At 51.6% G+C, this 19,346-nt stretch overlaps 2 protein-coding genes across 2 annotated transcripts; one reads left to right on the top strand and one right to left on the bottom strand.

Moving 5' to 3' along the window:
• Positions 1 to 1,608: 1,608 nt before the first annotated feature.
• Tfip11 (tuftelin interacting protein 11) lies at positions 1,609 to 13,707 on the top strand. The gene is made up of 14 exons (XM_057764387.1): positions 1,609 to 1,726; positions 2,864 to 3,081; positions 3,362 to 3,579; positions 4,946 to 5,099; positions 5,372 to 5,528; positions 6,924 to 7,051; positions 7,701 to 7,853; positions 8,752 to 9,279; positions 9,355 to 9,461; positions 10,014 to 10,182; positions 10,590 to 10,833; positions 11,186 to 11,328; positions 11,638 to 11,803; positions 13,215 to 13,707. The coding sequence occupies exons 3-14, from the start codon at positions 3,371 to 3,373 to the stop codon at positions 13,568 to 13,570; spliced, it is 2,514 nt and encodes an 837-aa protein (XP_057620370.1). The 5' UTR covers positions 1,609 to 1,726; positions 2,864 to 3,081; positions 3,362 to 3,370; the 3' UTR covers positions 13,571 to 13,707.
• Srrd (SRR1 domain containing) lies at positions 13,554 to 19,300 on the bottom strand. Its single transcript, XM_057764389.1, is given in 8 exon segments — positions 13,554 to 13,782; positions 13,785 to 13,973; positions 14,273 to 14,318; positions 14,680 to 14,834; positions 15,849 to 15,947; positions 16,022 to 16,245; positions 17,149 to 17,189; positions 19,140 to 19,300. Coding segments are annotated over 8 exon segments (1,086 nt in total). The 3' UTR covers positions 13,554 to 13,611.
• Between the last annotated feature and the right edge of the window lie 46 nt (positions 19,301 to 19,346).

Here is a 19,346-nt window from a genome sequence, read left to right as displayed (position 1 = left end):
GGCTCTGACAGACTCCCCAATAGCTTCACTAATATGTTTTTCCTGTGTGTTCTAGTTAGGTTTTATCACTGTATTGTAAAGACCATGACCGAAAGCATGAGGAGGAAAGAGTTGATTTGGTTTACAGGTTAAGTTAGTTCACTAAGGAAAAACAAGATGGAAAAGCAAGAACTGAAGCAGAAGCCATGGAGAAACACTGCTTATTGGCTGGCTCTCCATGCTCACCCAAGACCACCAGAGCAGGAGTGGCACCACCCACAATGGGATGGGCCCTCCAACATCAATCATTAGTCAAGTAAATGGTCCCACAGACTTGCCTATAGGCCATTCCTGATAACTCTTGTGTGTCAAGATGGCAGGGAAAAACAAAAATAAAACCAACCAAAAAAATCCACCAGGACATGGCCTTTTAACTCAAAAAAAAAAAAAAAAAAAAAAAAAAATTCCACCAGGACACAGACGGCCTTCTAACTCTTTGTAAGAGAAAACTAACCTTTCTTTAACTTGAGATGGCAAAGACGACAACCTAGAAAAGTTAAAATGAAATATGCTCCTCTTGCCTGGCGATGGTGGCATAGGCCTTTAATCCCGTGCAGAGGCAAGCTGATTTCTGAGTTTGAGGTCAGCCTGGTCTACAGAGCGAGTTCCAGGGCAGTCAGGCTATACAGTGTAAATCAAACCAAGCCGGGCAGTGGTGGCACATGCTGTTAACCCCAGCACTTGGAAGGCAGAAATAGGCGGATGGATCTCTGTGAGTTGGAGGGCAGCCTGGTCTATAGAGCGAGTTCCAGAACTGGCTCCATAGCTACTGAGAAACCTTGTGTTGGAGGGGGGGTGGGAAAGAAAGGAAAACCAACCAAACAAAAAACCCCACCCCGTCTTGTCCCTAGCTGTTTATCACAGCAACAGAGAAATAACTAGAGCAGAGAGGAAAATAATAAAACTGCTTCCTGGAGAGATGGCTTGGGCACTCCTTCCGCCCATTCATTCCTTAAACTGTCCTGGCCCCACGCTGGCTTGTCCTAAAAGAGCCAAGAACGAGGCACCTAGGTCAATAAATCTGCTGTCTTAGTGTCACTATATTTCAAAAGCAAACAGGCACAGGGGCTGGCAAAGGAAAACGGATTTATTTACAGCCTGGCCAGAACTGCCTGGAGCTAAGTTCTTCGGTTCCACTGTCTTTCCTGTTTATAGCTTTACAGAAAAGAGGAGACAAACGCCAGGAAGCATGCATGTCGATTAGTCTGCGAGGAGAGGATCGTCAAGGGGAAATCTCTCCCGGGAGGCCAGATATTCTGGGGTTAGGCCCTTCAACTTCCCTTTTGGCGACAAGGAGTCCTGAGGACATTTTAATTATTCAGGGTCCCCGTGACATTGGTTCAGATAGTCTGGACCCAGCAGTTCTCGTCTTTTCTTGGATTCATTGCATCGTAGCCTGGGATAGACTGAGACCAGACAAAGGCGTACCGTTGGCCCGGATTTGTATACGGCCTCAGTTCCGGTGGGAACCGGAAGCAGCACGGACGGGATTTACTAGTCTTTCCGTTACGCAGACCCGCCCCCTCCTGGTGCAAAGTCGCTGCCTGGGCAACAACGCATCATGTCCACCGCTGGGTGACGTTATTCCGGCGCGCCGGCCGGGCTACATCCGGGTTTCCGCTGGAGGAATCCTCAGAGGTTTTCCGCCGGTGGACGAAAGCTGTGTGGACCGCAATCGCTGAACGAGGTGAGCGGACGGGGTCGGGATGGCGTCCCCGGAGCGCGGGCTGAGCCTTCGCGGCGGCGGCTCCATCGCTTCCCCGCGCCTCGGTCTCCAGCCCTGCCCGCTGCAGTCCTGGGACCTGCCAGCGTCCCACTGAAAAGCCAGCCCCAGGGCGCTCGTGTTCTGAGCGTCTCCTGACCGCTGTGGGCTTTTTACCGTCTCTTAGGGAGACGACGGTTTTGTAATCCCGTGGGTCTAGGACTCCTTTGAGAACTTTGCATTCAATGTGCACTCGTAGCTGAGTTTGGAACCTGTTGAGTTAACTGGTGCATAGTGAGGAAGAGCGGGGAGACATTTGTAACTGCTAAACAGTTCCATCCTGCCTGAGGAAGCCCAGATCTCGCTGTTCGGAAGACCACTGTCAGTCAGTGGTGCAGCTGAACCCGGTAGCGTCACGCAGTGAGGAAGTCAATGTGCAGTGTACCGTGCTGGAGTTTTGTATGTGATGTGATATCCACGCATGTGATAACCACGCACAGAGGCTCCGGTAGAGGTGGGGTTTGAACTCAGGCTTTAAGTGTTTCTGATTTTCACAATCCATCCTACCCCCCTCTCTCCCTCTGTTCCCCTCTCCTTCCTTTCATTTCTGACAGAGTTTCTCTGTGTAGCCACCATGCCTGGTGAGGATGCTGTTTTTTTTTTTTAAATACTTATTTATTATGTATACAATATTCTGTCTGTATGCCTGAAGGCCAGAAGAGGGCGCCAGACCTCTTTACAGATGGTTGTGAGCCACCATGTGGTTGCCGGGAATTGAACTCAGGACCTTTGGAAGAGCAAGCAATGCTCTTAACCACTGAGCCATCTCTCCAGCCCCGAGGATGCTGTTTTTAAAGCACCTATTGGGAGCTCAGCTTTTGTTGCTATTTTAAATTCAGGTCTCACTGTGTAGTCCTGGCCAGCCTAGGACTCCCTGTGTAGACCAAGCTGGCTTTGAATTTAAAGAGATAGACTTGCCTCTGCCTCCTGAGTGCTCAGGGAGGGGGAGTCCTTTCTACCGTGCCCCCTTAATCAGCCCTTACAAACACCTTCTGAAACAGACCATAGCCACCGATACAGTTAGATTCGTGGGTAGCACAGTCTGTTTATCCCACACTCTAGGTGCAGCTGTGAAGTGTCATTCATAAAGACTGCAGCCTTCCAGTGCCCCAGAAGCTGCTCAGCCCTGGGAGAGAAAACCTGAGTGTTGCGCTGGTCATTCAGTCTCATGAAACAGTATCTCAGAAAACGTCTTGAAGTTTCCATGAGAACCTGATTCTGCTAGAAATAACTCTTTCCTGGAGACCCGAAAAGGCCGAGGTGGCCACCCAGTTTCTGAGGTAATAACGTAGGGCTGTTACTTCCTGTGACACTGGTGTGTGATGTTTGACTCTGACAAGGCCAAGGCAGCATGGGTTGTTGGACCTGTGTGGACTGCTGGGACCGATTTCACTTGTTGCAGACCTGGTAACTTTGTCCTGTGTTTAATGGCTGCTTTATCGAGCAGTAGTGTGAGACTAACGGACTTTCCTCTGGAGAAAACAGGAATAGAGATTCCTGGGGAACTTCTGCTGGCTTCATGTTTTACGGTGCTCTTATTGTCTGTCCCCTTTCCTCTAGTGACCAGCCATGTCACTGTCCCACCTGTACCGGGATGGGGAAGGCCACCTGGACGATGATGATGACGAGCGTGAGAACTTTGAGATCACAGATTGGGATCTCCAGAATGAGTTCAATCCCAACCGGCAGCGTCACTGGCAGACCAAGGAGGAGGCCACCTATGGGGTGTGGGCTGAGCGTGACTCGGACGAGGAGAGGCCCAGCTTTGGAGGAAAACGGTACAGTCTGCTGGGCTCTAGAGGATGGGTAGGCACCCCAGATGTGTCTTCTCCTGGCCGTATTGAGTCCTGTAGCTACAGCATCTTGCTGTGTTGTTGAGCTGGAGTGGCGTGTTCCTCTTCAGCAATTACTGTGTGATGGAAGTACAGCTGCTTATGGATAGAGGCGTGCTGACCAACCACAGGCCTGGCAGCTTTGGAATCAGGCCCTGGTCAAGGAGCATTCTTACAGGTCCTAAAGGATAGGGAGGTTAGGGAAGGTTCGTGCTGGAGAATGCTGAAACGAAGGTGGAAAGAGATTGGGTCCACAGGGGAAGTGAGGTAGTACAGCCTGGGCTACTTAGTAAGACAGTGTCTCGCAAGAAAAGAAAAAAATCATGTGTCCCACGTTTGATTAAATTCAGAATTTCCTATTAATTTCACTTAGAGCCACCCCCGCCCCAACAGGGTTTCTCTGTGGCCCTGGCTGTCCTGGAACTTGTTCTGTAGACCAGGCTGGCCTCCTCTACTTCCCGAGTGTAGGGGTTAATGGTGTATGCCACCACTACTCAGCTAGGATTTTTATCTATATGAATTTTTTTGGTCCTGTTTGTTTTTTTAACCCTTGAAGTGGTATCTAAAACAAGTGCTGCATGTGTGCTCCGCTGGGAGCGGGGCCGAGGGCCGCATGTGTGCCGAGGGCCGCATGCGTGCTGGGTGGGTCCTCAGTTGTAAGGGGCCCAGTGGGCTGCTCAGCAAGTAAAGGTGTTTGCCACTGTCACAAAGCCTGGCAGGCCAAGTCAGTTACCAGGTCCTGCGTAGAAGATGAAGAGAGAGAACACTCCACAAAGTTGCCCTGACCTTCACATGCTTGCTGAAGCACATGTAGCCCCAACATTTTTAAAAATGTCAAAGGGAAGTAAGATATTACATCATATTTTGAATTTATAATCAACTCAGTTGACAATGACAAGTCTTCAGCTATAGATTGGAATTGAATAGACCCCATAAATGTTAAATGTGGGCTGGAAGATGAACCAGCAATTAAGATCAAATACTGCTCTTGAAGACTTGAGTTTGGCCCCCTGCTTGTCAGCTCACAACTGCCTATAATTCCAGCTTTAGGGGAGCTATGCTTTTGGCTCCTGGGTACCCACACAGTCGTGTGCATAACCACACAGACATAATGTTTTTTAACATGTTAAACATGAAATTACTGGCAGCCAGTTTTGAGTCCCTTTTGGTGTTTGAGCAAAATAAATGTATTATGCTTTAAAGTGGATCCCATGAGGACCTCGCCCTAACGAGTTCAATTGTGAGCAGTTTCTAGGACAGGGTGCTGCAGAGGTGTTCTCAATAGATGTGGGGGATTTGTGTCTGTCTGCAGGGCCCGAGACTATTCTGCACCCGTCAACTTCATCAGCGCGGGGCTCAAGAAAGGTGCAGCTGAGGAAGGGGACTCCGACGACTCTGATGATGACGAGAAGCCTGCGAAACAGGAGGATTTTCCAAAGGATTTAGGACCAAAGAAGTTAAAAACGGTAGGTTTTTAGGCAGGGTATTCTCCAAGTGGCACCCAGCAGAGGTCACCATTCCAGAGGCTTCCTTGGCAGGGAGCCCAGCGGGTACCATGTGTATGCTGCCCCCCACGGGTCCTGATTCTCTTTCCTGGTCTTTGTCTCTGATATGATTTTGGTCCATTCACAGCTTCCCATAATGCGCTGTGGCTGCAGGCTGCTCTCTCGTTGGCGTGAACTTCCTTGTATTGTTCTGTGTTTCTCTCTCACCCATGCTCCTCTGGCCTTCTTTTCAGGGTGGCAATTTTAAGCCCAGCCAGAAAGGCTTTGCTGGAGGAACCAAGTCCTTCATGGACTTTGGCAGCTGGGAGAGACACACGAAGGGGATCGGGCAGAAGCTGCTGCAGAAGATGGGCTATGTCCCTGGACGGGGCCTGGGAAAGAACGCACAAGGTGAGGCTGTGACCCAAGCTGAGTGTGGTGAGGGGAGGTACAGGGTGGGCTCACCTCCTCTGCCTCTCCCCTTGAGGAAGCCTATCAAGTATGGGGTGATCTTGGCGGATCAGGTCCTGGGCAGGATGCTTAAACTCAGAGCCAAATAAAATAGCGGCTAACTCTGCAGCTGGGCTTGGCAGTGCGGGCCACTTGTGCTCCCCAGCTTCCTGACTCCCAGAACCTCTGTTCAATTGCTGAAGTGGGAAGGGGAGTGTTAGGATCTAAACTAGCTGCAAATAACTGTTAGTATTTTAAAGTCAGACAGTTTCACCGAGAACTCTAGGTTTTGCTTGGTAGGAGTTTGGCTGCTTCATGGCTGCCTCTGGGGCTGTGCGAGGTCTCCTGCAGAAGTGTCCTCAGCTCCCGGCGGGCTGCCGGGTGGTCGTGTATGTGAGCCCGCCTGAGCTCTGAAGGCTCAGCTCTACAATCCCTGCTTCTGTGGTTTTTGTTCTCAGTCAACATCTGGATGTCAGGTAGGTCAGCAAGCAGCATAGCAGCCTTCACCAACTGAGGCTGTGTCTCCCGCAGGCTCATCAGAACTGTGTTGGTCCCCATACCAGCCTCATTGATAAACAGCCCCTGGCACACACAGTTCATCACCTTGAGCCAGAGCCATGAGGAGCAGGAACTGGGTCCAGTGTAATTCCCAGGCAGGGCCACACTCATCTCAGGGAGTGCTGAGCATGTACTGGGGAGAGACTAGCAGAGCATCAGTGAGGTTTCAGCAGTGCTGAATGGGGAAGTAGAAAAAAATCCTGGAGAGGGGCAGGAATCCTCATGAAAACGCCGTATTGCTTATTTCCAGGGCTTAGCCATGTTATAAAAGTTAATTGCAGGTAGCTGGGCACTGGTGGTGCACACCTTTAATCCCAGCACTCAGGAGTAGAGACAGATGGATCTCTTTGATTTCAAGGTCAGCCTGGTTTACAAGATCTAGTTCCAAGACAGCTAGGGCTGTTTATCAGAGAAACCCTGTCTTGAAAAACCAAAAGGAAAAAAAAGTTAATTGCAGGCAGTGTGAGCCCCTTCCAGCCCACAGCTGCCCTTCAGCCAGTCAGTGTCCTGAGCTACTGGCCACAGAGGCTTCTGAATGCTAGCAGTGGGCTTGCGTAGGGCTGAATCCTCGGTAATGGTCTTTTCCACTCATCTACAGTTTCCAAGTTTGCATGTGATCTCACTCTGCAGGTTCCAGTGATCGTGGCACTGTCCTGAGCACAGGGACAGATGCTGCCGTCCTGTCCTGAGTAGTGGTTTGCTGTGGGGTGAGTGGCAGGAAGCCTGCTCTTAGTGGTGTCTTCACATAGGTTGCTGAGATCTGAAAAGTCTTTCTGTCTCTCACCTATTCTTGCTCAGGTATCATCAACCCCATTGAAGCCAAACAGAGAAAAGGCAAAGGAGCTGTGGGGGCCTACGGCTCAGAGAGGACCACTCAGTCTCTGCAGGACTTCCCTGTGGCCGACTCAGAAGAGGAGGCTGAAGAGGTAATGGGAAGAGGTGTGGGTGACTCGGCTGGGCCATTCCAGTCAGCTGTTATGGGCTGTGCATTCTGGTGGCCTTTGGGTGTCACCACACCCAGCTGGGGGCTCAGTGTGCAGCCAATAGCATCATGCTGCCATGGGCTTATGTGTGTGTGAGGCGGGCAGCTGTGAGGCGGAACAGGGTGGAGACTGGCGTGCAGCTGTGTGCTGGTCTCACTGTAGAGTAGGTTTCGCTCAGCCTCGAGATGGCCCTGTGTGATACTGGGCTCCATGATTCCTGAACAGCTGCAAGTCCAGATACTTGAAAGGAATGCAGTTTAAAGTAGCTTGAAGAATAAAACGGTAGTCACGGAACTGACTGTAGGGTGGCTGTGGCCTCGCGCATGGCCTCTGCTCACCTTTTCTGTGGAGCTCTGCCAGGTGGACCCCGTGCTCCCTAATCCTTTGTCTTTTTCTAAGTTCTGCCTGAGTCAGTGAGGACCAGCAGAGCTTCGCCTGCCCTCTGGGCACCTGCCTTGGCATCTCACTGCCTCTACTCCACAAGGGTGTTGGGAAGTGGCACTTGGTGACTCCAGGCATGCTAAGGGCCTTGATCCTGGCTGCTGTGGAAGAGGCCCCTCCTGTTGTCATTCTTTGCATCCCTCTGCCTCAGGAGTTTCAGAAGGAGCTGAGTCAGTGGAGGAAAGACCCCAGCGGGAGCAAGAAGAAGCCGAAGTACTCTTATAAGACTGTGGAGGAGCTGAAGGCCAAGGGCAGGATCAGTAAGAAGCTCACAGCGCCTCAGAAGGAGCTGTCTCAGGTCAAGGTATGAGGGCTTCACATTGGTTCCCTGTCCATCATGGGTGTGTGTCCCTTTCTCCTTTCCACTGGTGTCTGGGAGGGTGAGGGTCCTTTTTCTTTCTAAAACAGAATCTCACCATGTAATCCAGGCTGACCTAGAACTCTTAGCCCAGGCTCGCCTCAGATGCTCAGTCCTCCTCACACTGATGCTGGGATTCTAGTGCATGACCACTTCTCCATTCCGTTCTGCTTTTGCCCGTTCATGGCACAACAGTGTTTCAAGGCAAGCACACAGTGCTCCTGTCTGTGTGGAGCTCATGCCCAGGGAATCAGTAACGCTTCAAACAAGAAATACTCCACAAGCACAGAGCACGTCAGGCCCTGCCTTCCACCCCATGCCCTGCAAAACAGCCACCTCCCCATTCAGACCATTATAGTGAGCACAGCTCCTAAACCTGAGCCTCTGCCCAGCCTGCTGCTTCCTTTGGTTTGTTTTTGGTTCTCTTTAGGTACATTTGTAGGTAAACTTTGCTTTATTTGAGACCCAGGAGAGGGCTCCCAAGAATGCAGCAAGCAGGTAGGGAAGGTGTGCTGATTGGCTGGGAGCCAGGAGAAAGACCTCTCTTGTAAGGACTTCTGACTAAGGGTTCTGACTGGCCACAGGCTTCAGGCTTGTTGTGGTTCTGAATGAAGTGAGAGGTTTGGGGCAGCTGCAATGGGGAAAGGCTCCCCTTCTATGATGGGACTCGTGGTGTTGCTGTCACTCTCCGAGTAGCTAGACAGCATTGGTGGCAGCTGAGGTGGTGTGGGTGTGAGAGCTCAGGCCTGTGGTAGGCAGCTGTGTACACGAGCAGGGCTCTTGACACTCCTGTCTCCCCTGCTCAGTGGAGGCTTACGGATGCCAACCTGCCACTCTTTCCAAGGTTATCGACATGACAGGCCGGGAGCAGAAGGTGTACTACAGTTACAGCCAGATCAGCCACAAGCACAGTGTCCCCGATGAAGGGCTGCCGTTGCTGGCGCAGCTGCCTCCCACAGCTGGCAAAGAAGCCAAGGTGCCGGGCTTTGCACTTCCTGAACTGGAGCACAACCTGCAGCTGCTCATTGAGCGTACAGAGCAGGAGATCATCCAGAGTGACCGTCAGCTGCAGTATGAGCGGGACATGGTGGTCAGCCTGTCGCATGAGCTTGAGAAGACCGCGGAGGTCCTAGCACATGAGGAGCGTGTCATCTCCAACCTCAGCAAAGTGCTGGCCCTGGTGGAGGAGTGTGAGCGCCGCATGCAGCCTCATGGCACCGACCCCCTCACGCTGGATGAGTGTGCCCGCATCTTTGAGATGCTGCAGGACAAGTACTATGAGGAGTATCGCCTGGCGGACCGTGCAGACCTTGCTGTGGCCATCGTCTACCCGCTTGTGAAGGAATACTTCAAGGACTGGCACCCCCTCGAGGTGAGCTTGGGGCAGCCTGCAGCTTGGTCGAGGCATGGTTACTGAGGTGGGAAGGCTGATGTCGGTGCTCTGCAGGATGGCAGCTATGGAACCCAGATCATCTCCAAGTGGAAGAGCCTCCTGGAGAATGATCAGCTTCTGTCTCACAGCAGCCAGGACCTGTCTTCAGACGCCTTCCACAGGTGCCAGGGGCCCCACCCACAACCCCACTGCGTCTCCTTGCCTCCCCAAGGAGCAGGAATTCTGCTAAAGGCTGGATGATAGCCATTTTGACTCCTGTTGACTCTGCTCGATAATGGGACTGCTCTGGGGTGGAAGGCCTGCTCGCTCACATGTCTGTTGCATGTCCTGAGTTCCCAGGAGTGGGGCTGACCCTGGGGGGACCATGAGATACTTTCACCCACAGTCTGGAAAGGCAGGTGGCAGACAAGTGAACACAGTACGGGGCAGTAGTGAGAACCAAGAATGAGGCAGGCGTGGAGAGGGCGGAGCTATCTCAGGAGGGGACATTCAAACTGTGACTCCCGAGTGTGAGGTGCCGTGAACAGAGCTCTTGGTGGGAAAGCACCTTATAACCGTGTGCCGACACCATTAGCCTGCATGGCAGAGCCAGGACATCACGGGAGCCCTTGTAGGGACTGGCCTGAAGTTTCTTGTGGGAGTCTTTGGGGTAGCACACTTCGAGAACTTTGAAGCCTACACTGTGGCTGACCAGCTGCCCTTGGTTCTCACAGGCTCATGTGGGAGGTTTGGATGCCTTTTGTTCGGAATGTTGTTGCCCAGTGGCAACCTAGGAACTGTGACCCAATGGTGGACTTCCTGGACAGCTGGGCACCCATCATCCCTGTGTGGATTCTGGACAATATCCTGGACCAGCTCATCTTCCCCAAGCTGCAGAAGGAGGTAGGACAGAGCTCTCACACATCGTCTCTTACAGCCTATGCCACCAGACTCCAGGGACGGAAGGGCTCTGTTAACACGTGAGTGTCGTACAGTATTAACTCTAGCCTTTTCCTGCCTCCCTCAAAAGGGAATTCATTTCTCCAGTACCTTTGGCAAACCTTGAGCCGTGCTGAGGTTTGGGTTGGTGGTATGTGTGTTTTTCTTCTGGAAGGACCTAGCGTACAAAATGCCTGCCTAGCAGCTTCTGTGCCTGCCATCTGCCTCCATGGTGGATCTTGCCCTCCACACACACACCGAGGACTGTGGACCGTGGTCAGGATGCATGCTGTTTTCCTAAGGACAGCACTGTGTGTCATGAACTGCCCATGACTACATTGCTGGCTCATCCTTCTCCATTCTTCCTGCAGGTGGACAGCTGGAATCCTTTGACAGACACCGTTCCCATCCATTCGTGGATCCATCCGTGGCTGCCCCTCATGCAGGCCCGCCTGGAGCCTCTCTACTCCCCTGTCCGCAGCAAGCTGTCCAGCGCGCTGCAGAAGTGGCATCCCAGCGATGCCTCAGCCAAGCTCATCCTGCAGCCCTGGAAAGAGGTCCTCACTCCTGGGTCCTGGGAGGCCTTCATGCTCAGGAACATCGTGCCCAAGTTGGGTAAGGACACAGGGATATGTGGGCCAAGTGTGGTTTACTCAGTGTCCAGCACAAAAGGTGGACTGCTTAGGGCAGAGATGGAAGGGGAGTGGAACCAGGGCCTTCTGCTGTCTCTTCACTGTGACCAAGGTCTGCAGTGGTGAGGTGACTCTGGGCTCTCTCGGCCTTGTGATTTTCCTGATAGTGCTGGTTTGTTTGCCAAGACCAGAAAGCCACTGGCCTCTTAAATGCTTGCAAATCCCAGGGTGGAAGGGAGGAGCAGACCCAAGACTGAAGGCTTTGCTGGATAGCACTGTGTATGTTCATGGCTTTGCCACTGCGAAAGCTGAGCCAGGGACCATCTCTCTTGCAGGCATGTGCCTGGGTGAGCTCGTCATCAACCCCCACCAGCAGCATATGGACGCCTTCTACTGGGTGATGGACTGGGAAGGGATGATTTCAGTCTCCAGCCTGGTGGGACTGTTGGAGAAGCATTTCTTCCCCAAGTGGCTTCAGGTGCACTGTGCGGTCCAGGGTGGCAGGGTTGGGTGGTAAGAGCCCCAGGGTCCTCGGTGCCCCTTGCTGTCTAGGCATATTGCCTCACCTCCTGTCCTCACAGAACATGTCTGGTGATGTGGAAATTAAGGCTCAGCACATGGAGGCCACAGGCTGGCTTCAATTCTACTAGTAACGGCTAGATGCTGCAGTTCCATGAGCCCTGTAGTGGGGGCTGCTGGGAGAAGCAGCACCGAATACAGAAAATGGCCCCTGGGGACTGCTCCCACTGCTGTGGCCACCGGTTCAGTGACCTGTGTCCTTTGGCAGGTACTGTGCTCCTGGCTCAGTAACAGCCCCAATTATGAGGAGATCACCAAGTGGTACCTGGGCTGGAAATCCATGTTCTCAGACCAGGTGCTGGCACACCCCTCTGTCAAGGACAAGTTCAACGAAGCACTTGACATCATGAACAGGGCTGTGTCCTCCAATGTGGGTGAGTGGGGGACGTTGGGGATATCCTGACCCTGGTTTCTAAGCATGACATCGATTCCCTGTTGTGGTCTTCTGTGAGGCCTCCCTAAGCAGCACCTCATCCCCTCGACAGTGTCCAGTGGATTCAGCTACTTAGAGTTCCCATTGTGTTGTCCAGTGACGGAGGCCGACAGGAGTGGGTCTGACTCCAGGCAGCCTTCTCACAGTGCTCTGCCCTTTGGGCGATGTTCTGTGCTTGACGCTATTGGGCCCTACTTCATGGGCTACAAGACAGCTGAACTCACGTCTGTGGCCCTCGGCAGCTGGGTCCTTGTGTATCGCTGCTTGTGGGGGCCCGGGGCTGCAGTGTTACACAGGTCACACTGCTGGGCTGTAAGTAGACTGAAGGGGTTCACAGCAGAGGTAAGGGTATTGCCACTTAGCTTTATACGTTAACACGGGCCTGGACCTCTCCTAGATGGGTTTCAGATCCTGGTTAGGCCCAGTGCTGGGGGGGGGGGCTATGTGGCTCCGGGGTGGCAGCTGGAATGGGAGTTGCTGTCTCCTATAACTCTCTACCTCATCCACCCAGACCATGTTCCCAGAATGTTTCCCCTGTACCTCTTACAACTTACAATTTGGGTAATTCTTCAAGTAGCCACACTCTGGCTCCCTAAATATAGTTTCCTTTTTTTAAAAAAAAAAATTAAGTTTTTGTGTTGATGTATGTGTCTGGAGGGGGGTGTTAAATACATGAGTCAGGGGGCTGGAGAGATGGCTCAGCGGTTAAGAGCACTGACTGCTCTTCCAAAGGTCCTGAGTTCAACTCCCAGCAACCACATGGTGGCTCACAACCATCTGTAATGAGGTCTGGTGCCCTCTTCTGGCCTGCAGGCACACACACAGACAGAATATTGTATACATAATAAATAAATAAATAAATAAAAAATACATGAGTCAGTGCCAGGGGAGGCCAGAGAGGGTATCAGTTTTGGCCATCGGAAGTGGGTGCTGGGAATCAAACTGGGTTCTCTATGAGCATAATGCATACTCCTAGCCAATGAGCCGTCTTTCCAACCCTCAATTTCCATTCTTTGAGGGTAGGGGCCTCTGTGGGCAAGGGGAAAGTAGAAGCAGTATATAGGCCATGCTAGACTATGTGACAGAGGCCGACAGGAGTGGTGGGTCTGACTCCAGGATTTTAGGGGGCCATCTCTGAGTCCAGTCTGTTCGCATCTCATCTGATACTAACAAGTTTGCTTCTGGTATTAGCTACAATTTCTGGACCAATTTTGTGATACTGTCTCTCCCCAAGCACGCAGTGATCATGTTAATGCCTGGGTTCTTAAAGCAGAGGATATACTGTGTCATCCTGATGCATGTTGGGTTCTGCATACCAGGGGTACCCTCTCACTGTCCTCCCTTCTTTCAAGGTGCCTACATGCAGCCAGGTGCACGAGAGAACATTGCCTACCTCACCCATACGGAGCGCAGGAAGGACTTCCAGTACGAGGCCATGCAGGAGCGCCGTGAGGCTGAGAACATGGCTCAGAGGGGCATCGGTGTGGCTGCCAGCTCTGTGCCCATGAACTTTAAGGACCTCATTGAGACCAAGGCGGAGGAGCACAACATCGTGTTCATGCCTGTCATCGGCAAGCGGCACGAGGGCAAGCAGCTCTACACCTTTGGTCGCATCGTCATCTACATCGACCGTGGTGTGGTGTTCGTACAGGGCGAGAAGACTTGGGTGCCCACCTCCCTGCAGAGCCTCATAGACATGGCCAAGTAGACACCAGGGCCCACACCTGGCAGGCGTGGATAAACAGCACTTTAATCCGGCTTTACAAATGATGTCTCTATTTGGGAAACCAGCACCAGGGCAGGATGTGATGTGATGCCACCAGCCCGGGCTGTATTCCTGGCTTGGCAGAGAAGGATGGTCTGCACCATGGCTCCTGGCACAGGGGCAGGAGGGAGCTGCCCTGCTACACTGGCTGAGCTGAGTCTGTCTGTTTTCTGATGATCTCTAGGTCCTCGCAGTCCTGGTAATCAGGCTCTTCCTGAGATGCCCAAAGGTCCCTGGGCAGTCCCTCCAGCTTCAGTAGAGGGAACCAGTGAACAGAGGTGTCGTTAAAGGTGTCCATGTACCGTGGAGTCTGTGGCAGTGGGATCTCTTCCAGGCTTTTCAGAATCTGAGTGGAGGGTTCAGACACAGGCATTAGGCATGACCCTGCCCTCCTGGCATACTTTTCCTTCACCTGGCCACCCCATTGTCCTTTTGAAAACTAAGAAATGGGGATTTATATTTCAATGCTTTTTAATCCCGAAGGCCATGGACATGCTGGACTCACCCTGAGAATGAAGGGGATTGGGTTCTGACTTGTTCTAGGGGAAGCCCCTGCCGGTACATCATGCTTTGTGTGCTCAGAAACATCAATGGTCGTGTGTGCTTTTGCACTCCCACCCCCTACCCAATTACTCTTTCAGACACCTTTGCGATGTAGGGATAATTTTTCTGCAGAATCCTTGTCAACAACCTAGAAATAAAAAAATATATACACAATTAGGAAGTATATGGAATGGTTCTTTCATGTTGTAACGGGTAGAAAACGAGATGAGTTCAAAAAGGGTTGTGGGGTATGGAATGAGATGTCCAGTAAGCAGTTACAGGGATGAGGACAGCATGGGCAGGCACTGTGAAACATCAAGAGTGTGGTCTTCATACTTAGAAAGCGTGGTTGCTCAAAAACACTGTCCCCAGAATTGGCAATTCTTTGCAGATTCCTTAAGTGCTTTAAGTTGGACCCAGGGTTTGACATCTGCTTTAAACCTTTCACCCAGTTCCTCCTGCAAAAGCCCTTCTGCCAGCAGTGGGGTCTGACGTTCACAACGGCTCACCTTTCCTTGAGGCCTTGGAAACTGTTGCCGACGATGAGTACCCTGGAAAGGGCATCTATGGACCAGTTGCTCCACAGCAGATTGTTGTATAGAGCTGTGCCACAGTGTGGCATGTAGAAGACAGTGGGCTGGCCGTGGACGCTGCGCTTGCCTTCCTATGGAAGCAGTAGCAGAATGGGTGCTAAGGAGCTGTGTGCAAACCCTACTTCTATGTGATGACTGTCCCCATGTCCTACATTCCAGAGTCTTCTATGTATCACTGAAGATCCTCATCACAGTGGGGCCATAGTCACCTCTTCTGTCAACTGTCTGGTCATTCCTTTCTCTCCACTCCTCCCCCTGCAGCTTCCCTTTGGTCAGGCACGAGCATGTTGGTTTCCTGTGGTTGCCTCCACAGGAGCTGCTTGTGGTCTTGGGCACAGCCCTTGTGGCTCTCAGTGCACAAGCCAACCCTGCTGCTGGACTTGGTCCCTGCAGGTTATAGGTGCCTCAGACCTCACTCATTTGCACTCAAAGGCTGGTCTGAAGTGAGTGTTGTAGGATCTCACTGCTCAAGCAGCAGGATCCTGAGGCTGAGGAGGCCATCCTGGGCTCCAAAGACCCTGTCAAAGCCCCTCCTGGCAGGGTAAAGGTGCTTGTCATCCAACCATGCCAGATCCCCAGAACCCACATACAACCCCAACAGGACCTACAAGGTTCCACCTCTGTGTTTTTGTTGTTGCGGTTTGTTTTCTTTTTTTTTTTTTTTACATGTTTTATTGTTCTGTTCACATGTCTGTGCCCCATGAGTGTGCCTGGTGCCTGCAAGGGCCAGAAGGGCGTCAAGTCCCCTGGAATTCAAGTTACAATGGTTGTGAGCCTCTATACTGGTGTTTTTCTTTCCTTCCCCTCCTCACTCAAAGGCTGGTCTCGAACTCACAGAGATCCGCCTGCCTCTGCCTGGGATTAAAGGCGTGTGCCACCACTGCCCAGCAGGTGTTGGGAATCTTAAGAGCTCTGAACAGCTGAGGACTTAGGGGTTTTGCAAGCCTAACACATTAGTTCACAGTACTGATTCAAGTTTTCACTACTGGGCTTCCTCCACAGGCTCTAGGAAGGCCAGGTGAGGCACGGAGTCCCAGAAAGCCTGTCCAGTGGCAGAGGTGGGTGGGATGGAGGAGAGCACCTACCTCATTCTCACTGAGGACAGTCACACCGAGGGCAGTGAGCACTGAAACTTCAGTGCGGCTGAACAGAGGGTCATAGACCCAGCAGTGGCCTCTGGGGATCTGGATGGGAAGAGGGCTGCTTTAGTTCCAGGCACACCACCACCATGCCAGGGGCAGGAGACGACAAAGCTCACCTGGCACTTCTCCAGGAAGAGAAGCATGAAAGCAAGCTGACTCCGGGCAGTGGCGCAGGAGGCAAAGTTCCCGAGGCCATAGCACACACACATCACAGGAAAGGGGCTCGTGACTGGAGGCTCTCCCGACCCACCAGGTGAGGAGCTGAGCTTCAGTCTTCCAAGGGCTTCTGTTAGGTCCTGCAGTTGCTCCAGCTGTTTTCTAAGACACTGGGTGATGGTTTCTGAAAGATCATTTCCCCAAATGTGGGCATAGCATGGGACAACAGGCCTCAACACCCACAGCAAAGCTGCCTGAGACCTATGTTCAGGCTACTGGAGGTGGGATCCTGAACTCAACTGTTCCAAAACTAAGAGCTTTAGATGTAAAAGGTTTACATCTAAAACTATGTGACTGAGACGTCTGTGCTGAGTGCAGGAAAGCAGTGTGCAGGATGCGGATGGCCTCTAAAGAGGGAATTGAGTGGCTAGGTTCAAAACCACCGTCTTCACCACCCCCTGGCCCTCCATTTAGGTTACCATCAAAAACAAAAGACGCTATTTGTCCCCACACTGAGCAAGCTGCTTTTGATCATCAAGGTGGCAAAGCTATCTCTGCACAGGTTCCCCAGGTGACGTAAGGCTGTACAAGAAACTGTCTATGTCCTTGCTGGGAAGAGAACCCTGAAACATTCTTCAATAGTAGCTTGATGCTGCCTTATATTTAACAATCCAACTCTGGGGAATGCAGCCGGCAGTGAGATGCACTGAGTGATTAAAATGGGAGCTTCTGATACAAAGTGTAAAGACGGTCTGTCCTTCACTAAGAATCATGCTGGCACACCATGGATTAAGATAAGACGTAACTGCAAGGGGGAAGGTCTGCCTGTAATGTCAAGGAAAAAGCAGGATAAAAAGAAAATTTAGCCACCCTGATTATGACATTTATTGCCTTTGGCGTGACAGCCAAGCAATTATCACCTTATTTAATTCTCATAACTACAGGATTTATAAACGGCAGGATACATACACTACCATCTCCACTTCAGATTTGGCTAAGTGCTAAAGCAAGGCCGTGGAGCAAAACACCCTTCAAGGAAGAATGTCCTTTGCCCTCCTTCCACTCCCATGCCACCACATGTACTCACCCAGTGCTGAACTGCAGAAATCAGAGATTTGAAGATCCTCCCTGAGAAGAAATGGGATGGTCATCTCCTGTCTCTTTTAGGCCATCCTAGCCCTGACCATGAGCCAGATACATGGAGGATGTAGGACCGTCTAATGCAGAGCTAGCCCTTACTGAGTGACGTGCCCATGGCCTGGATGGCAGACCACTGAGATAAAAAAAAAAAAAAAAAAAAAAAAAAAAAAAAAAAAAAAAAAAAAAAAAAAAAAAAAAAAAAAAAAAAAAAAAAAAATGACCGGCCCTGGTCCTGTTTTCCCAGGGATGGTCTGGGTCTGTTCTGCATCTTTGGCCTGGCAGAGATGCAGCTCAATAGATACTGGGAAGTCACGGGAAGTCACTGAATACAGCCTTTCTGAAAGCTCAGTTTCCTTCTCTCAAGACTGTAACTAGCAGGGGGGGCTAAGTGAGCTACCCAGCAGGCACTCAAGAAACAGCTTTCCCATGATAAATAATCCTAAAGGGAAAATCGAGGAGAAAGTCCAAGGGTTGGGTCTTTATTCAAGTCAACTGCTTTCTACCTCCTAGGGCAAAGCAATCAACAGTGAATGAAAACACTCTGAGACAGTGTTTAGGGGATGCGAGGAAAGGAGCCCACCTGCCCCGAGGTGACCTATGTTCCTCACAAGGATAAGAAGAACCTAATACATTAAAACACTTTGAAAATTATAGGTAGTCCTGGGTCAGAGTCTCTATGCTCAGGAGTCAGGAGTGATAATCACACCCCAGTAGGGGTGCTGGGAGAAGCGGGAGCTCTGGGAGATTCTGAAGAAGCTGAGGAAACACTGACTATCTGGTGAGTGCCTTGAGCATCCTTCAGGCCCTAGGCCCCTTCATCTCCCTGATCTTCAGAGACTGGAGATTTCCTGCTTGCTTCTATTTGCCCCCTCAGCCACAGCCAGTAATTTCTGTTCTGAGATAACTTCTGGGTCACCACTGTTTTTTGAGTCTAACGTGGCACACTAGCCATAGTATTCCGACCCATCTGAAATGCTACCCAAATCTGTAACTTAGCTCTGTAAGATCACAACCAGAAAAGGCAAGAACACAGAGTAACCTGTATATGGCGGGCACTGTCTATGTGTCCTGTAATGAGGCACAGTCCAAGATGTAGGGAGGTGGTTGCGGAGGAAAGTACAGAGCAAAGGAGAGGTAGAAGCATGGGGTTTGATTCACCAAGGCCTGGGCCTGCAACAATGATCTTTGAATATCTCTTTGAGTGTCCAAGATCCTAATGGAGCTGTGAAGTGTGTAGGAGGCAATAGTCTCTGCACACAGCTGCTGCTCAGTAAACCATTGATAACAATGTTGACGACGGTGTTCATGTTGCAACCTCGATTTACAATAGCATTAACCAATGTGAGGTGTGGCCCACTCCTGTAACTGCAGCATTAGGAGAGAGAGGCAGAATCTCCTCCAGGTCCAGGCCTGCTGGGTTAGCCTAAGCTATAAATTGAGATCCTGTCTCACAAAACGCAAAACCAAAGCTGGGAAGGTGGCTCACAAGGTGAAGGCCCTTGCCACCAAGCCCGACAACCTGAGTTTGAGCATCCTAACCCATGCAGTGAGAGGAATGGTCCTCTAAGCTCCACATATTCACCGTGACATATGCCCGACTCAACCTCAAATATATAAAACCAAAAACCAACTAAAGAAAACAATCAATATAGGGTATAACACGAACACGAAATTCGGGCCCTGGAGCTTACGAGGTACCAGGAAGTACTTTATGGTCAAAACATCACCTAATGCTCTGAGCAACCGTACGTAATGTTTCCACCTCAGTCTCAAAAACGGCAAACAGAGGCACAGAATGCCAAGCTGTCGTAACTGCAGTAACGGGAATGGCAGCTTCACCGATAGCTTGCCACAGTGCAATCGGGCGGGAGCTCAGCATTCCCCTGCGGGTTGGCACACCCACTTTCGGTTGGAGTTGCCTCTACGCGCTGCACTCACTCGGCCTCCCGCAGGCGGCGCAGCACAGCCTCGCCGTCCGGCTCCTGCTCGGTTTGAGGCCCACGGACACGCCCCTCGTCCCGCCGCGGCCGCCTCCCCACTGAGCGCTTCTGCGGAGCCACGGCCTTCCAGGGCTCCGGAGTCGCCACGGTGGCCGCCATGCCACTGACGTCACCATTGCGCGCCAGAGCGGCTGCCGTGCCAAAG

The sequence above is a fragment of the Chionomys nivalis genome, chromosome 3 (genome assembly GCF_950005125.1).
Source record: "Chionomys nivalis chromosome 3, mChiNiv1.1, whole genome shotgun sequence".
NCBI lineage: Eukaryota > Metazoa > Chordata > Mammalia > Rodentia > Cricetidae > Chionomys > Chionomys nivalis.
The sequence above is the reverse complement of the archived record's forward strand: the minus strand, read 5'-3'. Positions and strand labels throughout refer to the sequence as shown.

Excerpts from the sequence above, each read along its gene's own strand:
- Tfip11 (XM_057764387.1), top strand. The coding sequence starts at position 3,371 with ATGTCACTGTCCCACCTGTACCGGGATGGGGAAGGCCACCTGGACGAT. Across the intron at positions 5,100-5,371 it reads GACCAAAGAAGTTAAAAACG|GGTGGCAATTTTAAGCCCAG; the intron begins GTAGGTTTTTAG and ends CCTTCTTTTCAG. Across the intron at positions 7,854-8,751 it reads AGGAGCTGTCTCAGGTCAAG|GTTATCGACATGACAGGCCG; the intron begins GTATGAGGGCTT and ends ACTCTTTCCAAG.